This window comes from Penicillium robsamsonii (assembly GCF_028829455.1).
Source record: "Penicillium robsamsonii strain IBT 29466 chromosome Unknown utg000003l_segment0_segment0, whole genome shotgun sequence".
NCBI lineage: Eukaryota > Fungi > Ascomycota > Eurotiomycetes > Eurotiales > Aspergillaceae > Penicillium > Penicillium robsamsonii.
Window position 1 is genome coordinate 1761696 of NW_026643221.1, and position 22104 is coordinate 1783799.

Consider the following 22104-nt stretch of genomic DNA (forward strand, 5'->3'; position numbering starts at 1 on the left):
AGAAATTACCCCTCGAAAAATAAACTCGTCCCCATACGACTCTAATCAAACAAGGGCCCCAAGCTAACCAAGCTAAACCTCAAATCCGGATTTCCCCCCTGCGCCTCCATCTTCAAGAACCTCCTAACCCCCAGCTCCAACGCAGCCTCACTAAGCGCATCCTCCCCCTCCTTCAAAAACCCCCTAGCCAACGGCCCCTTCCTCCTCCCATCCAACTCCCAAAGTGTCCCATCAAGCCCCCGAACAAAAGCAACAAAATGCAAATCAACGTTATCTCCCGCCTCCGGCGCAGCCGTATCCCCCAGTTTCGCCGCATCAGCATGCGCACTCTCCAGCGCCTTACTATCATAAAGCAAATCCGCACGCTTCACCGGCTCCAACCCCTCCGCTTCACGGAGCAATATATCCAAATCCGAGCCGGCAATGACATGTTTCCGGGCCTCGCCGTTCGAGACAGCGTGTAGCAGGCCGATCAGCCCACATGCATTGCGGATGGTTTGCTTGAACCACATGACGGGCTCTGTGGGGCCGGAACCGGTATAGTTTTGTTTGGAGGCATCTTCGGTTTCGCGGGAAGCTTCGTAGGTTTGTGAGACGGGGAAGACGAGCAGGAGGGCTTGGGAGGGGCGGGGGACGAAGGCGAGGAGGTCTGGCTCGTCGATGGAGAATACGTCGGTGAAGCCTAGTGTTGGGGCGAGCCCGAGTTGGTGCACTAGGTGCGACATTACTTCGGGGTTGTTTTCTGGGTGAGGGGTTAGTTTGGAGTTGGCATAACGGAGTTGAGAGGGTTGAGTCGGACCTAATGGCACAAAGGCCTTTTGGGTGTGTGGGACGTCGACGTGTGACATTGCGTGTGGTGATGGTGGTGATGGTGGTGGTGGTGATGGTGGTGGTATATGTATGTGTTCAGGATAAGGTGAGGTTTGGGGGCCATCGGAAGGATTGCGGGGCCCGCCACGTTTTCTGCACATATTAAATTACTTTAGTTGAGCTTTGATAGGTTCGTTGGACTATAGCTTATATTCTAATTTTAAGGAATCTGAATAGTCCAAACTACTCTCCAGGTCTTTGCTAGATTATTATTCGGATAAAGCTTGGAAAGCCGGAAAGCTGTTTCAGATGTGTTTGCAAGATTTGCATATATTAATCGCAACTCAGATCCCAAGCCCTACACCAATTTCGATCTGCATTGACCTCTCTTGAGCAAGATCGCCATTCATCCACAAAAAGGAGACCCTTAATCACCGAGGTTGGCCGGGATCGTTAATAACATAGCTACTTAAGCGGCAAGAAAGTTATTGTTTCCAAAGACGAGCTAGTACACGCCATTAGCGTCATGTTAATCGTGATCGCCACTCTACTTGCTCAAAGTATCAATCAGCCTCGGCAATGATTGACACCACCGGACCCATTACCTATTTCGGACTGCCAGGAAAGTGCGAATTCGGCCAAGTCAAACGAAGCTAAACCTAACGGCGTGAACTAGCTTGCGCAAATCCTGCCAAGCACAGCCCAAAAACACACCTTAGACGCAGATTTTCTTCACAGAAAAAGTCCGTCTTCTTGGCGGTCCACCTCGCCACATAATACCTTCATAATATCCCGGCTATTTCACGATCGACAGTACAATTCGCTCTTAGTCAATATATTTCGATGAAGCCATGAGAGGCGTGTCGATCATCTCGAGGTCGGCTTAGCGCTATTCCAAGGGGGTTTCCCGACCAAAAAAGCGCTTAAAAAGTAAAAGGTTAAAAGGTTCTAGTTCTTCGCTTTGCCCCTGCATTTCGGAAGGTTTCCTGTGGGTCTGGTTAGGGAGAACGGTCTTAAGAATCCTTCCCCCCCCCCACATTCGAATCCTTCAGGCTATGTCAAGCCTTTGATATGACAGACGAAAAGCAACGATGCACGGCGGTTCAGACCGTCGCCGCGGTCTTCCTGCCTATCGCCACGATTACGGTGATGCTGCGCATCTATGTGCGCGGCTGGATCGTAAAGGCATTCGGATGGGATGATGGGACTATGGTAATTGCATTGGTATGTTTGATATTGAATCTTGAATCCTCCACGTTATAGAGATCTAAAAAATTAATTCCACAGTTATTCTACGCCATGTTCTGCGGAACCATGATCGGAGGCACGATTTTTGGCACAGGCTATATGTTCAAAAACCTCGCTGCCGAGAATCGTCTCATAGCAATGAAATACTGGTGGCTCTGCGAGATCGCCTACTGCTTCGCCTCGGTTGGATGCAAGATCTCCGTCTGCATCTTCCTAATGCGCATCACTATCAAACCAGTTCACATCTTCATCCTCTATACCGCCATGGCCTTGACCGTCATGGCAGGCCTGGTGTTCATGTTCCTCATGCTCCTCCAGTGCAAGCCAGTGGATTACTTTTGGACTCGGGTGGCTGGAGATCCTACTGTCACAGGTTATTGTATCGATATAAATATCATCATTAACATGACCTATGTGTACAGTGCATTTGCCGCACTGTGCGATTTCATCGTCGGCATATTGCCCATCTTCCTCGTGCACAATCTTCACATGAAGCGTCAAACCAAGATTGCCGTTATGGGTATCTTAGGCATGGCTTGCATGTATGTTCTTGTTTTGCGTTTCCGTACTAGTTTCAGGTTGCTGACAAGAGATTCTACAGTGCTTCATCGGCGGTTCTCGTCCGTTTTCCGTTTGTCCAAACATTTCGGGACCCCGATTTCCTCTGTATGTACCTACCCCCGAATGATAGAGACATGAGAATAAAACTAACCAAATCCCCCTCACCCCAGATGCAACATACCAAATCGCCATCTGGTCCAATATCGAAGCAGGCCTCGGCATTACAGCCGGTAGTCTCGCAACCCTTCGACCCCTCCTCCGCATCTGGACAGGCTCTCGCTCAGATCCAGATTACTCCACTGGACTTCCGGGCGGACGCTCACGGTCTGCCTCGCGCCAGTTGGGCGGCGGTGAAAACCGTGCTTTTCCCTTAGGCTCGTTGGATGAGAGCGTGCAGTCTCGCTTGAGACCGGATAAACTTGCTGTCACTGTCACGACTATCAAGGGCCATAGGGATGATGATGATATCTATAGCACGAGCCCGAGTAGCAGCGAGGAGAGGTTGACTATTGATCGGCCCTCGCCTCGGTTGCCGAATGATATGGGGTTGGAGATTCATCGCACGTTCGAGGTTACGCAGACTTCGTCGGATAGGCATGATGCTGAAAGGATTGCGATGGAACGTGTATAATTGATCAACGTATATATATGACTTGAAAATTTTATATTAATATCTTATTACTATCATTCTTTTCGGGAGATATATACTACTGCTTTCTAGCGAGGACGAATCCTGGCTAGATGTACCGGGTTGTTGTCGTGGAGAATGGTAGTATTTGATCCATTCAGTCATTACAACTTTCGATCAGTATGTACACTTGAGATGCCTCTTATGGACTAGGCTTCTTTCCCTGCTTCAACGGCTCGAAAATATCCGTCCACAGCTCATTAGCCTCGCCCAGGAAGTATGTCAAATCAACATCAGCCAAACTAGCATCCCCATCTCCAGACAGAGTCTCAAGCTGTGAGATCAAGTTCTCCAGTCCAAAAGCCTTACCCGTCGCCTGCGTCGCCCCAGCTTCGAGCATAACATTGACAACATGGATATGGAAATGATAGTAGGTTGGTTGATCTGCGAGATTGAAAAGTCAGCCAAGGAAAACACCCCAATGCAGTGCAATGCAATTTCAAACACCAACTCACAATGAACATAAAGCTTAATCTGATCCTCCTCCAAACCAGGATACATAGAAACCGTAGCCTCAAGCACCCTCTCCCTCAAATACTTCAACCAAGGCACAAAACTCTTCTTAAGATCCCTCAAACTCCAAATATCCCTCCTCTGCACCAAAGCTAACAAATGCAACGACCCCATACTCTTCCGATCCCAATTCAAATCAGGCAACATCAAAAATCCATCTTCGGGCCCGTGCCCCTCATCCCGCAGAATCACATCTTCCTGCTCGGTCCTGCCCTCCAGGATATTAAACACCCAATTCAGCCGTCCTTCCTCGCGCTTCGCTTGCATGTACGGCCGCACGTGCGTGCGGTATATCTCCGCGGTCTCAGTTACCATGCGCAGTTGCTGATCCGAGTACTTCTTGATGTGCTGTGCTGTGCATGGCCAGATGAGGTTAAGTTTGAGGTCTTGCTGCGGGTGGGCGGCGGCTTCGGCGGGTGTTGGGTCCGTGGTGTTACCGCTTGATGAGGCTAGGTACCAGCGGTAGATGTCGTTGTCGCCTAGGTTGTTAATTCGGGAGATTGCGGCGTGGAAAGCTTGGAGGACGGCCAGGGATTCGGTTGCGAATGCCGCTCGCTCGGCTATCAGGATGCCTTGTGTGTTGTCGATTGTGCCTAGGAGGGCGATTCTTCGGCCATTTTGGTCTGGAGGGGTTTTTTTTAGTTTATTGATTGCTGCAGGGAGTGATGTGGATGAGTTGTACCTTGTTTGAGGAGCTTATTCACTTGGAATTTGGTGATTAATGCCTCTGGGGCGATCTTGCCGGTGTCTGGGGAGTCGGCCATGTTTGGAAGCTTTCAATTTTGGGATGTAGGGAAGTTTGAAGATGTTTTGTACGATTTATCTAGCTTTATCGGGTGGGGCGGTCAGGCTTATCTTTTGGTGTAGATCTATGAGATGGGCTATGTCTCAATGCCTTGAGAAATCATTTTGTTGTTAGAAATCTATATAATATTGTAGCTTTACTTCAATATTCTGATACATCGAGCCCCAAGTGTATCCATTGAATGCATTGAACCAAAAACAATTGCTCTCAAGCCTTCAACAGATAGTTCATATTTGATGAAGGCTAAGGGTATCTCGGCACTTAGGTTCAAGCAAAAGTAAGTATATATAATAGAATTATATATCAGATGCATTGATATATAGCCTGGGATCAATAAAACCCCATCCACCAACTCCATTGTAACCTACACAACAAACCTTCCTCAAGCAGCAGCAGGCTCCTTGTTTCCATTTGTTGTCGATGTTGGGGTTGTATGCATCTAATAGACAATCAGAGAAAACTCAAGGAAAATAGGAACATGGATAGACCATCGAAGGGGGATTAAACATACCGCATCTGCAAACTGCAGCCACTCCTCCACTCCCTTGACAAACGTGTCGTCTGCCGCAGGAAGAGCCTCATGCCCCCATACTACAAACTCATCAAATGTTCCCTGCGTCTCCATAATTTTCACTGGTTCCTCAGGCTCAGTCTCTGCATCCTCAGCGCTATCACTGTCTGCCCGTTGAGCTACAGGCAGCACACCGTCTGTGGGTGTTGCGACTACACCTATATATTTTCAATGGCATAGGATCAGCCAATCATGATTCAATTCCAGATTTTATATTGCTGGGAGGCTCATTTGGACGTTCTCTCGTACCTTGGTAGCCATCAGGAAGGGCAACGCGTCGACCTCGAAGTTTGCGTCCGCGGAAATGCGCCGTTTGTGTATTATCTGGATATAACAGAGATGATGTTAGCTTTTGTTTGTGCATTAGTCCAGCTAGGTTTTTTCTAGCTAGAGCTGTCTGTCTTGCATACCTTTTTCATCTTTCACTGCCCAATACCGATCCAACGAATCAATTGGTCCATCGTGGTGAATTCGGCATGGAATGATATTTGGTGTGCATTGCAGAGTCGAATCATTCTTTTCGGATTGTGAGCTCGCTTTTGAGGAGGGCTGGATGGTGTACATGTCGGGCATTGTGTCGGTTGCTTTTCGCAGATGGATATTCTGTTCTGAGGACTAGTGAGGCAGTAACGGTCTAATCCAGGATATTTGCTGGGACCATTTGGTTGCCGGTTTGCTTTTGTGTCGCTGAAGTCTGGGATTAGAGAGATTTTGTCTGGGATCTGCTGTTTGGATGGTTGCGTTGATTCTTGCAAAAGATCGGAGGTGAGGCGCGACGCGTTCTCCCGCTCTCCGCGTTAAGTGGAAATTTGAGGGACCGAGACAGAAAATATCTACTTAGCTATCTTTACAATATGATTGTAGGCGTTTCCATGCATCCGAAGTCCTAAGAAAAAAAAAAGAAATTATAGACTTCTAAATTTTATTGTGGAAATGCAAATTCAATTGGCAATGATCGGGGTATACATGTACAGAGTATCTAAGCATGTCTCTTCGAAAGCTATATCGAATATTCAACATCAGCGCTTGCGTGTGGTCTTCTTCTTCTTCTTCTTTTTCTGGCCCTCGCCCTTCTCCCGGTTGTCGGCAATCATCCGAGCAGGCCATTTCTTCAAATGCTCCCGCTCAAACGCATCCTTCTCCCGACGATACAAAGCCATCGTAGCCCGAGCATCTTCCACACTAGAATGCGCTCCGTCCTGGATTTTGATGCCCAAAAACTCCTCAGCCAACATCTTCAAACGCGGTGATCCACCGCCTGCAATCCTCCGATATGGCGCGTGCTTGCTGGTGTCTCGGATGTCACGCTTGGGGTGGCTGAGGAGAAGAGCGTCAAGATCATTGCTGACAGCATGACCGACGAGGATGCGGTCCTTCATGATATCTGCAATCTCTTTTTGGACGTGCTCAAGGGTTCGTGCCTCCACCATGTGCTTCGGGGCAATTCCGCTGACATGTGTGCGCCAGTCTGTGACCATCTCCTTCGGGCGCACGTAGGAATCGTATATTTGGTCGCCGTTGAAGTTCACGACACTGACGCGGGCAAGTGCAGAATCGCTGTCGGGGTTTGGTCCGACACCCACCATTTCACAATCCATTGCGACATATTTTCCTAGTTCGGCACTGGAGGTGGATAGTTAGTAGCTGATATAGTAAACGGACGGTTCATATAGTATGGCCCGGGGTGGGGGGAGGGGATTTGCTAGCACTTACGTTGATGAACGGCCTTCATTTTCCTTGTGACGCGAACTCGTCTCGATCTTGGGAGATGATGCGGCTGAATCGCCAGTCTCTGACTTAACAGACATTCTCTTGCGCTTGAATGTTGGTTTGGCGTCTGGGTTATATGGCTTTTGCTTCTCGGTCAACTTTCGTTTCTTCACGATCCCATCTCCGGAGTCGAGCTCGGAGGGCTTGCGCTTGACAGTAGGATCTTTCTTGAGTGTCGCCTGCAGCTTCTTCCAATTACTGGAAAGCGCTGTCTTGTCCATTCTGTGTCTGTTGGTGAGAGAGAAGATGGGAAAGATAAAAAAAGACGATAAGCAAGTAAATTTTCGGGACCCACTTTTATTTTGGGGGTGATAGTTGACCAGGTAGCGAGTCTGAGCCCTCGATATTGTCGTTACATGGACAATTTACTGTATAATTGAGTGCTTGGTGCTTAGTCTGATTTAATTGAAGTGTTTGGTTTACTTTGTGCTTAAAAATATTGAGATGAAACCTGATCCTAACTCATTGAAGGACCACATTATATGTCCAGATAACAAAATGCACGCGCTTTTAGAGGGAATATGCAGAATCACTCGTATCCAGTCTTGAAATCCTTCGCAGACCACTTCTCCGTAATCTGTCTTCTGGCCTTGCGTGCCTGGGTAATTGGTGTGCGGGACTCGAGCTTACCCTGAACGATCAATGTTCGGAATCGATCATCCAAGAGATTGCCTTCCGGCTTCAGGAGTCGTAGGGAATCCTGCAGCTCGTCAGGAAGAACCAGCTCCAACGGCTGCGCGGGTACACTAAAATAACTTGTTAGTCGCAACATGGTATAGGAAGATGAACAAACACGTACGGTCTCTTGCCACCGAAGGTCTTCTTGCGGAGGGCGACCTCAACATCATCTTCAGACTCATCCGCATCCGACTGGTTCTCGCGCTCGAGCTCCCGTTGTTTGATTTGCTCGGCGATTTTGAGAATATGCTCGGCCTGGGCATCTCTCTTTACCCTTTGAGCCTCCCACTTCGCTTTTCCCTCTGCTTCCTTGCGTCGGATAACCTTGTTGCGCTGCGTCTTGGATTTACGCTCGGGGCGCTTCTTGTTCAGCCACTCAGGCTTCTCGTACTCGCTTTCGAAGCCCTCCCAGGCACTCTCGTCATCCGACTTCACCTCGCCGTCGTCATTCTTGGCCTCCTCGATCAAACGCTGCTTCTCGGCTTCCTTGGCCTCTTCCTGCAACCGCAACTTCTCGGCCTCAACCGCCTTGGCACCGTGCGTCTCCAATAGTTTGTCCCACTCTTCGAACACAGGATTGTAACTGGTTCCGGCGTGAGGCACCTTAACGGAGGGGACGGGTTTGCCGTTGGCAGCAAGCGAGATCGGGGCGTGTTTTAATGTGGTCGGCTCAACCTTGGGCTTGGGTTTCTGTAGGAAATCAAAGCGAGGGTCGTCGTACGTGAGCGTGGGTTCGGTATCTTCAGCCCATGGATCGTAGAACTCATTGTCGCTCTTCTTGCCCATAGGGTTTCCCTCCCTCGCAACTTGCTTTAGACGGAGATATTCCTTCTTGCTGACCCAGTCGCTCTTGGGCTTCTTCGTCTTCGGCTCAATGACTCCGTCGGTGACGTTCGGGTTTACACGCTTCCGGCCATCTAGGGCGGGGATCATTGACCGCTGGGCAAGGATCTCGTCTGACTTGAGGGGCTTCTTTTGCTTTTTGGCGATAGACTTGCGTACTTCTTCATTACCAACAGTATCGAGAACGAAAAGCTGATCGGAAGGCTTTTCGGAGATAAGACCACTAACAGGGAGAGAATAGTTAGAATCCTAATCACCAGTAGAGAGCCAAAAAAAAAAGAGAGCAAAGATAGCCTACCCTGTGATCTCGGCGTCCTTCAAATCGCGCAAACCCTCCTGCACCGCGGTGATATCGACATTCTTGCGCCACGCTTTCTTGCCCTTACGGGAAGGTTGCTTGAATTGCTTCGGGGCATCCACGGAAGTCGACATTGTGGAAAACAACAGAGACGGACAGTCAGCGTTGATAGTATGAAAATATTGGCTTATCTTTTTTTCCGGGCCAAAAAATTTCAGGATCTGCTTATCTCAGCACGCGCGGGGGCGGTGATCGCGGCTACCACGTTTAACGCGCTTGCTTACGAACTCGCTTTTCTTCCGCTTCAAGCTGTCATCACTTACGGCGCGTGAACTCCCTATACGCCAGTGGATTGTTACTTTCCATCTTTCTGGTGGCACTCTTGGTCTTCTACTATCGATTTTTAAAGGTTTGACACTGCGCTTAGCGCGATCGCACGCCATGCCTGTCGTCAAAGGAGGTGTCTGGTAAGTGGCATTGGAACCAGCCCACGAGCTTTCGTCGCTAACATACTCCTAGGACCAACATTGAGGATGAAGTGCTTCGGGCAGCTGTATGTTACTCTTGTCTCACTCGGAACTTCTCTGGCCAATGTTTGGTGAAGCAAAAACTGACCGATCGCAGGTATCCAAATATGGTCTCAACCAGTGGGCTCGAGTCTCCTCCTTGCTCGCACGGAAAACCCCAAAGCAATGCAAGGCGCGCTGGATTGAATGGCTGGACCCGGGTATTCGCAAAACCGAATGGTCGCGGGAAGAGGACGAGAAACTACTCCACCTTGCGAAGTTGATGCCCACGCAATGGCGCACAATTGCCCCCATCGTCGGGCGAACAGCCACACAATGTCTTGAACGCTACCAGAAGCTTTTGGATGAAGCTGAATCTCGCGAAAACGACGAGCTCGGTCTGGGAGGACCCGGCGAGGAGAGCGCCGCCCCCAGTGCGGACGATGTCCGCCGCCTACGGTACGTGGATTTTAATTTTACTAAAGGTCATGAAGTTCATGTTGCTAATTCTTTTAGACCCGGTGAACTCGATCCCGACCCAGAGTCTAAGCCCGCCCGTCCCGACACTATCGATCTAGATGAAGATGAGAAAGAAATGCTGAGCGAAGCGCGTGCTCGTCTCGCCAACACACAGGGTAAAAAAGCCAAGCGAAAGGCCCGAGAGCGTCAATTAGAAGAGTCACGTCGACTAGCTGTTCTCCAGAAGCGTCGCGAACTCAAGCATGCCGGTATCAACGTCAAGGTTGTCACGCGGAAGCCTGGTCAGATGGATTACAATGCGGACATTCCATTCGAAAAGCCAGCTGCTCCTGGTTTCTATGATACAATTGAAGAGAAGGATCTGAATGAACGCCAACGGGAAGCATTCGATCCTCGGAAGCAGCAACTCGCAAATAAGAGAAAGGGCGACCAAGACGACGATGCAGAACGCAAGAAGCGCAAGAACGATAAAGGCAGCGCGTCGGCCGCTTCTGCTGCAGCTGCACGAGCAGGTCAAATGCAGAAGATTCGCGAGGCTGAACAAAGCAACAAACGACGGGGTTTGAACTTGCCAGCACCGCAGGTCAACGAAAGTGAAATGGAAGAAATTATCAAGATGGGAATGGCTGGTGATAAAGCTAGTCGAATGAGCGGCGATGAAGCAGGTACTCGGGAACTCCTTGGAAATTACTCGACCATTGTTGGAGGAACTCCTATCAGAACTCCGCGAGCTGCCCCGGAGGACGACCACATCGCCAACGAAATCAAGAATATTCGAGCTTTGACCGAAACTCAGTCTTCCCTTCTGGGAGGGGATAACACACCTCTTCACGAGGGCGGCTCATCAACTGGATTTGATGGGATTGCTCCTCGGAGGCAAGCAATCGTTACTCCCAACCCCATGGCCACGCCATTCCGCCAGGCGAATGGCATGGGTGCAACACCTATGCCTGGCGGCGTTGGGGCCGGTGCTACACCGTTGCGCACCCCGCGAGACCATTTAGCTCTGAACCGGGAGGGAGAGGGTGGTCAGCTCATTGGCAGCACACCCCGGGACATTAAAATGCACGAGAACTTCACTCGCCAACAGATGCGCAGCAAGCTGGCCTCGCTTCCCAAACCCAAGGAATCCGAGTGGGATTTGGAAGATATTCCATCTGAGTCTGCTGAGCCCACCGCCTCTGAGGAGATTAGCGAAGAGGATGCGGCCGAGCGTGATCGCCGTAACAATGAGGCACGGGAGAAGGCTGCCAAGGCTGAATTCAAGCGTCAATCACAAGTTTATCAGCGAGGCCTGCCTCGTCCCGCCGTTCTGGATCTAAACGCCTTGTTGCAACGTGCTTCTCAGGCCACCGACGCCATTGAAGGCTTAATTGCCAACGAAGCCGCCATCCTGATTGCGCACGACTCTCGCAAATTCCCCCTCCCCGGCGCGAAGGTCCAGGGCCAAGCACCAAAGTTAAGTCAATTGGACGACCGGTTCTTGGACGCAGCACGAGCTTCTATTGCCGCTGAGATTGCTTTCGCTGAAGCACAGAAGTCGGAATGGCAAGAGAAATTTGATGACAGTTGGTCGTCAGTTCGCGCCAAGTCTCTGCCCGGTCTTGAGAATTACGAGGATGACGAGCAGGACCCCTTCCAGGAAGAACAACGCATGATTGCGGCCTTCGACACAGTTCAAACATCCCTCTTTGCTACTGCTGAGCGCGGAAATAAGCTCGAGAAGAAGCTGTCTTTGCACTACGGCGGATACCAGAACCGTGCCAAGACGCTGCGGTCGAAGATCGTGGAGGCTAGTGCTGCTTTGTCCACCGCTACAAATGAGCTGGACGCTTTCCGTACGCTCCAGATCTCCGAGGAGTCAGCTGTGCCCCGGCGACTTGAGAGACTCCGTGATGCAGTATCATTGGTTCTGCGGCGTGAGCGAGAGGCTCAGGATTTGTACAAGAAGAGAAAAGATGAGCTTGATGAACTTCTTGCCGGGACGGGTACGGTCAATGGATGGCATTAGGTAGTTTGCTTTTTTTTTGTTCTGCGTCATGACCACAATATCTTGCTCTTTTGTACAATTACTACCTCAGTTTAATTTGACGAACCGTACGCGGTCATTCAATGGAAGATATCCCCGATCTATCCCAGTATGGTGTGCCATGAACAGTTTGATAAAGATTTGGTATTGATTCAGCTGCTTGCTCAGTTGGTATGATAGCCTCCGACTTAACGGACTAGAGCCTCTCCAGCCTTGATTCCATGGATCGATGTTATCCATTCTAGATAGGTTGTGGAAAATATCAAGCTCTACAAGAAATATAAAGTTAAGATCCATTGGTAAAGACGCAAGTCCGCCAATATTCTTTGCACTTACCGATACCATATCAAACGCCAGGCTTTGGAGCCTCGGGCTCTGCATTTTCAAGCTCTGGAATCTGGGGTTCGTCCAACTCGTAAATCCCGGCAAATCGTTTATCGTACTTGGTAAGAGCATCCTTTTCCTGCTGCGAAATAAGAGGGTAATGCCTGGCATGGTGCAAGGTAGGCAAAGTCTCAAGGATACGAATGTAGAGTGCCGTCGCACGATCACCAACAATAGAAGGATCCTCCGCACTAACCATGTGTTTGAGGTACGCATTGACCTTGTGAGCGTTGACCTCGAAGAACTCGCAAGGCGTGCCTCGGTTCGCATATACATGGAAAATCAAAGGGATGTCACGGAACTGGTCACAGAGCTCGACGATGGTCATCTTGTCAGTTGTCCAGCCATCCCAGCCGTTCAGAACGAAGATGCACTCGGTCTTGGATGCGCGAGCTTCCTCCAGTGCCATTCCCAGGAACTTGCCGACTCGGCTAACAGATGAGATTCGGGTGTGGGCGGGCTGGATGATTGTCTGCATCTTGTGGGGACGGATGCCTAGAAGACCGAATCGCTTGCGGTGCTCGGCGATGGCGATTACCAGAAGTCCACGTAGGTATGCGTGCATTTCGGTGTTGTTCCAAGTCGAGCGCTTGTAGTCGTGGTCATCCGTGTTTGTTGCTCGGGCGATGAAGACCACCACTGGGCCGAGGGGGTTACGTGGAGCAGACAGGTTTAGTTTGGATGGGGAATCTTGGGTGTTGTCCTCGACGGGGGTGGACGAGGTCTGTCCGGCGACTGCTTGATTTGAAGCATGGTGATAAAAGGCGAGAGGGGGATGATGAAAGAGAAGAGTGGAACGAACAGAATACCTTGATACGTGTTTGTTTACGATTGTCTGATGGTATATACCCCAAGGAAGGGAAGTCCAGAGGAAGGAGCAACCCAAGCTTGAAGATTACGGCCCTCAAGGAATGAAGTTGGGAAGCTGCGAAGCTGAGAAAAGATTGTAAACATACAAGTCGATTGGTGAGATCCCTTGGAAACGACTATAGAAAAGTAACAAAATGATATTGACATGAACCCGTTTCACGCAGTTCACCGCTTCTTGATGCTGACATCGATCTTTCCAATGCCCCAGGCAGCGACAAAGACTGTAAGCATACCCGCGAAGATAGTAAAAGGCTTGCGTAAGGCATCGAACATGGAGTGATCGTACGTAACCTAATGGCGAGTTAGCATAACTGAGAGATGAACAAATGACAATATAGAGCAATACATACCACAAACTTAGAGTCACGCGCCTCGTCTGTCAGACTGTCAACCTCCAGGGTTAAGGTGGTCCGGCCCAAAGTATCCATGTAAGTCTTGAGAGAGCTCAAGTGAGCGTGAATGTGGTTCACACCAGGAAGACCATTGCTGTTGGTTCCCTCGAGGATCTCGAAGCGGACATTGTGAGCACCTTCGGGGAGAACAACACGCACAATCACACGCTCATACTGGATGCCCTCGGCCATCTTAGGTCCCTCAATGAGCGGGGCCTTGAGGACATAGGAATCGGAGTCGACACCCGCGGCATGGCGCAGGAAGGAAGCAAGGTCATTGTTCCATCCAATACGGAAGCTGTAGTTCCAGCCTCCGAAGATTGGGTAGCGGGGCTTCAGCTCCAAGCTACCCGCACTCTTACCAATGCTGGGACGGTAGCGGCTAGTCGAGACATTGCCGATATCATCAATGAAGTAAGGGTCGACAGAGCCGGGAAGAAGCGGATATGTCAGCTCACGAACCGCTGAGGTAGGCGCTTGCTGGTAGTTGGCGAAGGTCCATTCGACACGCGAGAACTGCTTGGTCAGCTCGGAGCCGTTGTTGCGCAGCCAGTACCGTTCCTCGGTTGCAAGGTTACCGCCCCAGTGGGAGACATCTAAGTCACGCTCCAAAAGGTTTATCGTGATGACGGGCTTAGTGAACTCGTAACGGACGGTAATTGGGTGCTGGGTGCCCGGTGCCACCTTGGCCGTGTCATACGGGCCGTAGGTGTATGTGGCGCCCTTGCGCTCAGGGTCTGAGCCGGACTTGAGACCCTCAGTGGTTGTGTAATCCGGCACATTGGTGCTGGGGAACTTCAACTTGGTCTTCTGTGTATTCGTCGTGTAGGCGGATGGCATATAAGCGGAGAAAGAGTAGGTGAGATATTGCTTGTCCGCCTGTCCAATGGTCGCAGGAAGCGGGCTGAGAGAGGAAAGCACCGAGTACGAGATTCCAAGGGTGATCTGTGCCTTCGGGGCTAGAGGCTGGGGAAGGTGAACGACGAAGTATTGGTTACCGCTGTTTCCATTGATGTTAGAATCAGTGTCACGGTGTTTGTGCCTCGCCTACTACAAGGCTAGACGCCTGGCATGGGCATTGGCTTCCCAATTGATACTCACTCAGATGATACAGCTTCAGTATAGTCCACGTCAAAGCGTCCCTTCTCGGGGGCCTTCTTATCCCTCGCTTCGAAGCCTGCAACACGGTCGAACACCTCGGCAGGGAAGGGGATGTAGTAGTCGTTCTGGGGCTGCTTGTCGATATTCTCCACAACAACATTGATTGTTTCCCGCACATAGCTCTTTTCCAAATTGGTATTCCGAACCAAATTTGTGTTTTTGAAAACTTGCGGAGGTTTGAAGCCGAATGGAAGATCCAATCGACTAGGCGTAGTAAGGTTAGTTGCAGCGCACAGGCTGGGCGCGAGCAGCCCGAGCACCGTGGCGGTGAAAAACCTCATTCTGAATACCTGGAGGACACAATTTCTCCGAGGTTCAAAAGGTTCAAGAATCCAAGATGTGATTGTGTCAGGTCGGTGAACCTTGGGAAGCTTGCGAAGCTGATGATACGTGGTCCCCATTGTATACTAGGGTCGCCGAAGCGGCCATATCGCGCACTCCGGCTTATCACTGATAACAGTCTGGGTGATCTCCGGAGCTTCTCCTCATCTCGCGTCTTTCCTTCTTGCATATTTGTTTTGCATGATAAATTTGCGGGAGGCAGCTGAATCTTGTTCTCAAATATAATCATGCTGTCACACACGATGTTCGCCTCTCGAGCTGCTCTGAGGTCCGGCTGTTTGAGGGGAGCTCCGCTCTTATCTGCTCGTCGTTACCATGGCCTTGCCCAGAGCAAGTTCTTTAAGGTATCAGAGGAGGTGCGTGATGCAGTTGCTACAGGGAAGCCAGTAGTCTCACTCGAGACTACAATCTATACACACGGTGAGTCTCTCTGTGTTCATTCCTGGGATTGAAGAGCTTCGCTCAAAAGCGGGGAAGCCAAGACTCTGATCGGCTGTAGGTTTCCCTTATCCCGATAACATTGCTCTCGCTGCATTGTTGGAGTCTGTTGTGAGAGCCAATGGCGGAGTTCCTGCAACTATAGGAATCCTTGGTGGTGTGGCCAAAGTTGGTCTGAGTACGGAAGAGCTTATCGAGCTGGCCTCGACAGCCCAGGATAAGAGCGCTCTGAAAGTGTCTCGTAGGGATCTCGGATATATATGTGGCATGGTGAGTTAGCTGCTACAATACCTTAAGAGGACCGAAACTGATCTATATTAGGGTATGGTCGGTAAGCCGATGCACGGCGGTACTACAATCTCAGGCACTATGATCTTGTCAGAACTGGCTGGTATCAAGATCTTTGGTACCGGTGGACTAGGTAAATCCAATGATCAAAGTTCAATCGAAACTGAAACCCATGTATCTAACTTGCTCTAGGTGGTGTACATCGTGGGGGAGAAAACTCAATGGATATCTCTGGTAGGAAAAATGTGGAAACGAAAACAACGTACCCAATTGATTGACAAATCATTCTAGCCGACCTCACTGAACTTGGACGTACTCCAGTGACGGTAATTAGCTCTGGATGCAAGAGCTTCTTAGACATTCCTCGAACGCTCGAATACCTCGAGACCGAAGGTGTCTGCGTAGGTACATTCGCTGATGGCCGAGATGGCCCCGTTGACTTCCCTGCTTTCTTTACACGAGAGAGCGGCATCCGCAGTCCCCGGGTTATTCGAAATGAAGCTGAAGCTGCTGCCATAGTTTGTAAGTATACCCCATACGTTGACAGCTACAGTCTCGTTGACAGAATCCCCAGATGCGCAATCCAAGCTTCCAGTATCCTCCGGAATCCACTTTGCCAACCCAGTCCCGCTGGAGCACTCAATCCCCAAAGCCGAGATGGATCTTGTGATTGAAGAAGCTATCCGCCTTTCCCATGTAGAGGGTTATCATGGCAGTGACAACACGCCATTTGTGCTTTCTAAGATCAAGGAACTAAGCGGTGGAAAGAGCGTAGTTGCTAATCGGGCCTTGATTGAGTCCAATGTCAAGCGTGCAACCCTTGTAGCTGTGGAACTTGCCAAGCTTGAACAAGCTGACCTAGAAACAGGGTCTCGGTGAGTTTTGTTTCTAGATACCAGATACGAGATGCAATCAATGCTAAGTTCCGAGATCTCCTTCCGTATAGACACATGCCATCAATCCCAGGTGTAGCTTTACCAAGTCAAGTTGTCTCGCAAGTTGAAGATATCCCCGAACCAGTCAGCACAGAGGAACCTATTACACCGACGCTGAAGGCAGATGTCGTGGTTGCCGGCTCGCTAGCCATCGACCTCTCCTGTGACTACACTCCATTCGGAGACGAACTCACACAGGTTGCACCAGTACCGCATACATCCAACCCAGCAATTATCGGACAAAGCCTAGGCGGCGTTGGCCACAACGTTGCCGTTGCCGCCAGCTATATTGGCAGCGACGTCATCTTCTGCAGTGTCGTTGCAGATGACCTCAGTGGCCGCGCCGCACTATCAACCCTTGAGAAAGAAGGCCTCAGCATCGCAGGCATTCAAGTCCTCCCAGCGACGCCAGGCATCCGCACAGCACAATACATCGCAATCAACGACACCAAAAAAGACCTCGTAGTAGCCATGGCCGACATGGGCATCGTCGAACTACCCGAATCCCAGCTCGACTTCGACGGCTTCTGGGAGCCTCTCCTCGAACGCACGAAGCCCAACTGGGTCGTTGTCGACGCCAACTGGCGGCCCGAGGTAATCGCCAAGTGGAGTGTTGTAGCACGCAAACACGGCGCACGCGTAGCCTTTGAGCCCGTTTCAACAGCCAAGTCCCGACGCCTGTTCGGCAGCGGTGCAAACAGCACCGGCTCGACTATCGGTCCCAATCAGACTGTGCCAAACAACGCTATCAGTCTTGCGTGTCCGAACCGCCTCGAGCTGGCGGCCATGTACACCGCTGCGCGGGAATCGCTTCTTTTCGAGTCGGCGGGATGGTGGCATATCATCAACTCTATGAATATGTCCCCGACGGGCTCGCGCGAGCGCCTCATTGCAATCACTTCGCTGTCTCTCGTCGACGAGGGCCTTCCGCAGCAGACTGTTCAGCTGCTTCCTTTCATTCCTTGCATTGTTACCAAGCTCGGTGGTGCGGGTGCTCTTCTTACTCAGCTTCTACCCCCTGGTGATCCCCATCTCACGGATCCGGAGTCTGCGCCATACATTCTTGCTCGCGCGCCGCTTGACTCGGACGTGCCTTTCGGTGGTGTTTACATGCGTTTGTTCTCGCCTGCTACTATTCTAGATGCAAACGACATTGTCAGTGTCAATGCTGCGGGTGATACGCTGCTAGGTGTTGTGGTGGCTGGCTTGGCCAAGGACACTTCCGTGCGCATTGAGGATATCATTCCTATTGCTCAGGAGGCGAGCCGGAAAACATTGGCTAGCGCTGGAGGTGTGAGCAAGGAACTGGGTGAGCTACGGGGCTTATTGGGGCTGTAATAGTGTAGCTGTGACACCCCAGTACTAATGACGTTGATCCCTAAAGTATGAGGCTCTTCATATGAAGTGGGTGTCCAAGGTGTCTTAGGGTCTTGGGACTAACTTTTTGGAATACAGGCAACTCCGAAGCAAAGCACTTACTAGGGCGATCAAAAGGTCCACAGGTCAACTCGAAGTATTAGCCTGATTAGCGGAGCTTGGTTTTGAGGGCTGAATCTGTACATTGATTAAAATAAAGCATTAAGACTGTTATCTATTATTGCTCCAATAATAAGAATATTCCTAGTATCTTGTAGACTAGTCCTGCCAAGTAGCACGTATAATGCTTTATGTAATAACTTCTCTCACTTCTCTCATTTCTGCGCTTAGTGGTGGTGGTGTACTCCTCCCATTGAAGGTATTAAAGACTCCCCCTTTACATCTTGCATGCGAGACGACACTTCGGAAGCAGATATCTCAAACAAGCAAACCACACATCCTTAGGATACTCAACTTACTCTCGACTTCTTCGGTCGGTCAACAGGTTACCGCCCAAGGTCTGTGTGGATACCAAAGATAAAAGAAAGAGAAATATGATGCTTGATTATGAACAGGCTGTCTTGGTGGACCCGATCTATGTACGTATGTGAGTAATGACCCCCAGACAATATCTATAACACAGAAACATAAGACGAAGACACCGCCCAACACTCAATGGCTTTCGACGGCCTTTGACGACGACACAAGTCCCGGATCCAATAATCCAGCCTGCACAAGCACACCGGCCTGGTCCCAATAGAGACTCTGGCGTGTAATCTGACCGGCAGTGAAGCTTGCCACCACAACGACGATAACTCTGATATCTCGATCCGTCGGTGGAACACCAGGTAACAGCCATGGAACCTCAGCAGTATGTCGACAAGAAAACGACATCTCATCCACGATGCGATCCGCACCCACAGTGCGGGACAAGAGGCGGACCTGCTGATCAACTGGCCCAGCAGGAATATACACATGAGTGAAGAAATCTTTCAGACTTGAGATATCAGAACCTGCAATAAACATATCAGTAAATCCAAACCAGATCGTAGAAAATAGAAGTAGAAGAAAGCTCACCTCCGGCCTGGGTAGGAATACACTTCACAAACACCTCCCCAGCGGGACACCCCACCTCGCCATAATGGCTATGGCCAGTCAACATCCCAACCGTCGACTCAGAACCATAACTGTCGGTCTGTTTCCGCGTCTCCAGCTCGCCAATCACATTATCCCAGTACTCTTCCCAAACAGTCTCAATATCAATAACAGGCCAGTGACTCCCGACATTGAACGAGCGCCGCAGACACGCTAGCGCCCGACTCCACGCCAGCTGCGAGCCGATCTCGTCATCCTGGTTCAAGTCCGCATCCACCTCGCCTTCTTTCTCCTCTGCAATTTCCCGCTCCGCGAACCCAGCTCTGGACCCCGGGTACGAGTACACATAGCACCGGTGTTTTTTCTTGTAGGTGACGTCACCTTCTGAGGCACTGAGGCTTATCCATGGCCACAGCGCGCAGGGCTGGACTCGTGGGCCTGGAACGTGGACTTGGATTGGCAGATATGTTGATTTGGAGACTGGGCCAAAGATTGAACTTGTGTCTGAGCAGCCTGGTGGCGAGCAGTCTTCCCTTTGTCTGTAGGTGAATTCGTCTGTTGAGGAGAGGGGGTAGTAGGCTATCAAGGCACATAGGTGTGGGAATGGGTTTGTGTTGCTGTGTATTGTGTGGTGTGAGGCTAGGAGGAGGTAGGCGGGTCGGCGATATGCTTGGATGTATGGTTAGCTGGGCTTTTGTTCGTCTTCTAAGGCTAAGATACCTGCTTCGAAAAGCGAAGCATGTATATAGCGACAAAGAAAGTCGAATGTTAGACGTACCGACTATCGCATACCGCTCTCCATTCTCAAGTTCGTCCTCTTGCGCGTGTATCGCATTCTCCAGCGCTTTTCGGTCTTTGTCTTCATCCCCGCTGCCGAGGAAGGGGATATAGATCACGTCAAATCCTTCTGCCTGGAAGCGGTGAACTAGATGGGTATCAAACTCCACAGTGTCGGAGACTAGGATGAGGTGTCGGGGAGCCGGTTCTTCATATCTCCAGCGTTTGCCGGAGCTCGTGCTCACTGCCCGGTGTAAACCATGTGGATGGGATGCTGCGGAATTGGGGCCCGTAGTATCTCCGTCCTGATATGGTAATTTACTGCTGGAGCTTGATGCTCGGCGTCGAGTGAGGCGCTGGAATACATTGACCATGATCTAAATGTAATTTGGATGATTGGATAAACTGTAAATTGGAACGTTAAAAGGGCATGTGGCCCTGTTTATATGTATATGAAGATTTGCTTCAGATTCGGAACGCTCGGGTTGCTGCTCTTGGTATTACATATGTCAAGACGTGAAAATGGATGCCGAGCGGATGCCAATGCTTGGTTTCTTGGTCCTTTGTGTCGAATGACAAGTCCGCATTTAGAGACTGGAGTGACGTCGTCTCGGCATGTTGCATTCCGCGATTAGATAGGGCTGCGCATAGGGCTGTACATAAATCTTCATGCAACGCATCTATAGAATCTGATACGAGTCAACAAATATACCCCTCTTCTATGTCTATACAGAGAAATGATCTGCGCTATAAAATAGTCGCAATGCAGGATAGTCATCTCACCCCGAATGCCATGAAATATCTAACCCCACTCATTCAAAGTTCACCAACCACCCACGATCCTCGCTGACTTTTCCAGGTGCTTTACCACTGTCAACAAGATAGCATTTGTAGGCCTCGCGTAACAGACTAGCCCGCGCAACCTCACAGTCTACCCGAATATCCTCCACCAAGGCCTCTAGCGAGACATAATCAAATTCAGGCCGGATATAACCCAGAATGAGCAGGTTGAGTCGCGTTTTATAGAAATCCGGCAAGCGGTTGAACTTAGTCTGACCCTCCTGTCCCGCAGCAGTGGGCGATGGTTCCGTAAGAGGTGGCATGATGTGGATTTCCTGGAGTGAGCAACCACGTCAGTCACATGCCCCCACCAAAATGCTGGTTTCAACATTTGACGGCATTTCGTCTGGTTTATATCACATACCACAGATCGTACAGTGTTCTTATAGAAAGGGTTATATCCGATACTCAACACAGCAGGCAAAACCACCGCAGTAGATGTGCTGCCTTCGGATGAGTCATGTTGGTATGTTTTCGGGTCGAGAGCTACAACGCCGTAGTAGACACCGGTTGTCAGCTCTGGGTGTTTTTCGGACAGGTCATCGGCGGGGATATTGGCGGTGGGGATTCCGAGCTGTAGCCATCCCGGGAGAACGAGTCAGTGGTAGGTCTGTGTTGCCCGCTGCGCTGTGCGATAGCAGCGAGGTTCTGTTCCCAGATTTATGGACATACATCTTTGCTACCACGGCCAAATCCTTTAATCACTGGCCCTGACAATCGCACGGGATAAGGAGGTTCCGGGCCTGCGTCGGGGCCGGCTACCGAGTCGCGCGTCTTGTTGGAGCCCATGGCGGATTCTGTCGGTTGAGGGTACGGTAAAGGGCGGATAATGACACAGACAGATCTGCTAATATTGTCGTTTCGTTTGGTATGTACTGATTGTGTGATTTAGCAATGGGTTGGCGTGATGCTGTTGAGTGTGTCTGGATACGACCTCGGGTCAGCCCTGGTGGGGGTTATCACGATAAGGACGCCTTATGGATATAATTCGGCGCCCGATGTATCAGGCATCGATCCTCAATCATCAGATCTGAGGTTGGATTAAGCTTATTTCTTCGTTTAAAATCAGATGGTTCAGGGCGCAAGGTCAGAAGTGACCCCACTCAATATCATGCCATTGTGCTTATACAGTGAATCGTCCGAGAGATAACATTTTTGTCCGTTTTGAACGCCGCAAAAAAAATACAAAGCATATCGACAATCCTGAAATTGGTTCCAGGAATCCAAGAAACATAACGTATATACGAGAAGTAGAACAAGAAAAAAAACCCCGCCGGCCAGTGATCCGAAGGAAATCAAGATCAAAGAGAATCATACGATTCCAGAACCAGGAAATATGTACTAGGGTAGAACAGCAGAAGAAAAGACAGGCCTGGTGTGTGGCCTTGCCGAGGGTATGAAAAGGCAACCTGAAACAAATGCACGA

At 50.2% G+C, this 22104-nt stretch overlaps 11 protein-coding genes across 11 annotated transcripts; 3 read left to right on the forward strand and 8 right to left on the reverse strand.

Annotated features, from left to right (window-relative positions):
- Window positions 1-41: 41 nt before the first annotated feature.
- On the reverse strand, window positions 42-848 carry N7447_005391 (ubiquitin carboxyl-terminal hydrolase; the record flags this gene model as incomplete). Its single annotated transcript, XM_057229653.1, has 1 exon — window positions 42-848. The coding sequence occupies one exon, from the start codon at window positions 846-848 to the stop codon at window positions 42-44; it is 807 nt and encodes a 268-aa protein (XP_057084743.1).
- Window positions 849-1881: 1033 nt separating this feature from the next.
- N7447_005392 (uncharacterized protein) lies at window positions 1882-3250 on the forward strand (the record flags this gene model as incomplete). The annotated part of the gene is made up of 4 exons (XM_057229654.1): window positions 1882-2034; window positions 2098-2600; window positions 2660-2724; window positions 2790-3250. The coding sequence occupies 4 exons, from the start codon at window positions 1882-1884 to the stop codon at window positions 3248-3250; spliced, it is 1182 nt and encodes a 393-aa protein (XP_057084744.1).
- Window positions 3251-3449: 199 nt separating this feature from the next.
- On the reverse strand, window positions 3450-4584 carry N7447_005393 (putative mRNA decapping hydrolase; the record flags this gene model as incomplete). The annotated part of the gene is made up of 3 exons (XM_057229655.1): window positions 3450-3691; window positions 3763-4443; window positions 4503-4584. 3 exons carry the CDS (start codon window positions 4582-4584, stop codon window positions 3450-3452), a joined length of 1005 nt encoding a protein of 334 aa, XP_057084745.1.
- Window positions 4585-5007: 423 nt separating this feature from the next.
- On the reverse strand, window positions 5008-5769 carry N7447_005394 (ribonuclease H2 subunit C; the record flags this gene model as incomplete). Its single annotated transcript, XM_057229656.1, has 4 exons — window positions 5008-5064; window positions 5137-5354; window positions 5446-5520; window positions 5607-5769. 4 exons carry the CDS (start codon window positions 5767-5769, stop codon window positions 5008-5010), a joined length of 513 nt encoding a protein of 170 aa, XP_057084746.1.
- A 446-nt stretch (window positions 5770-6215) lies between these two features.
- Window positions 6216-7187, reverse strand: rex4 (putative 3'-5' exonuclease; the record flags this gene model as incomplete). Its single annotated transcript, XM_057229657.1, has 2 exons — window positions 6216-6819; window positions 6910-7187. The coding sequence occupies 2 exons, from the start codon at window positions 7185-7187 to the stop codon at window positions 6216-6218; spliced, it is 882 nt and encodes a 293-aa protein (XP_057084747.1).
- Window positions 7188-7495: 308 nt separating this feature from the next.
- N7447_005396 (ribosome biogenesis protein NOP53) lies at window positions 7496-8919 on the reverse strand (the record flags this gene model as incomplete). Its single annotated transcript, XM_057229658.1, has 3 exons — window positions 7496-7712; window positions 7766-8710; window positions 8786-8919. The coding sequence occupies 3 exons, from the start codon at window positions 8917-8919 to the stop codon at window positions 7496-7498; spliced, it is 1296 nt and encodes a 431-aa protein (XP_057084748.1).
- A 307-nt stretch (window positions 8920-9226) lies between these two features.
- On the forward strand, window positions 9227-11782 carry cef1 (putative cell division control protein (Cdc5); the record flags this gene model as incomplete). The annotated part of the gene is made up of 4 exons (XM_057229659.1): window positions 9227-9252; window positions 9305-9338; window positions 9410-9750; window positions 9808-11782. 4 exons carry the CDS (start codon window positions 9227-9229, stop codon window positions 11780-11782), a joined length of 2376 nt encoding a protein of 791 aa, XP_057084749.1.
- Window positions 11783-12146: 364 nt separating this feature from the next.
- On the reverse strand, window positions 12147-15008 carry N7447_005398 (dolichyl-diphosphooligosaccharide--protein glycotransferase subunit OST1; the record flags this gene model as incomplete). The annotated part of the gene is made up of 5 exons (XM_057229660.1): window positions 12147-12993; window positions 13141-13170; window positions 13224-13345; window positions 13405-14446; window positions 14548-15008. The coding sequence occupies 5 exons, from the start codon at window positions 15006-15008 to the stop codon at window positions 12147-12149; spliced, it is 2502 nt and encodes an 833-aa protein (XP_057084750.1).
- Window positions 15009-15176: 168 nt separating this feature from the next.
- N7447_005399 (pseudouridine-5'-phosphate glycosidase/carbohydrate kinase family protein) lies at window positions 15177-17948 on the forward strand (the record flags this gene model as incomplete). The annotated part of the gene is made up of 7 exons (XM_057229661.1): window positions 15177-15369; window positions 15449-15657; window positions 15709-15808; window positions 15868-15909; window positions 15967-16197; window positions 16250-16550; window positions 16622-17948. 7 exons carry the CDS (start codon window positions 15177-15179, stop codon window positions 17946-17948), a joined length of 2403 nt encoding a protein of 800 aa, XP_057084751.1.
- Window positions 17949-18638: 690 nt separating this feature from the next.
- N7447_005400 (dienelactone hydrolase) lies at window positions 18639-20212 on the reverse strand (the record flags this gene model as incomplete). Its single annotated transcript, XM_057229662.1, has 3 exons — window positions 18639-18979; window positions 19044-19730; window positions 19840-20212. The coding sequence occupies 3 exons, from the start codon at window positions 20210-20212 to the stop codon at window positions 18639-18641; spliced, it is 1401 nt and encodes a 466-aa protein (XP_057084752.1).
- Window positions 20213-20650: 438 nt separating this feature from the next.
- fmn1 (riboflavin kinase) lies at window positions 20651-21467 on the reverse strand (the record flags this gene model as incomplete). The annotated part of the gene is made up of 3 exons (XM_057229663.1): window positions 20651-20953; window positions 21043-21252; window positions 21351-21467. 3 exons carry the CDS (start codon window positions 21465-21467, stop codon window positions 20651-20653), a joined length of 630 nt encoding a protein of 209 aa, XP_057084753.1.
- Between the last annotated feature and the right edge of the window lie 637 nt (window positions 21468-22104).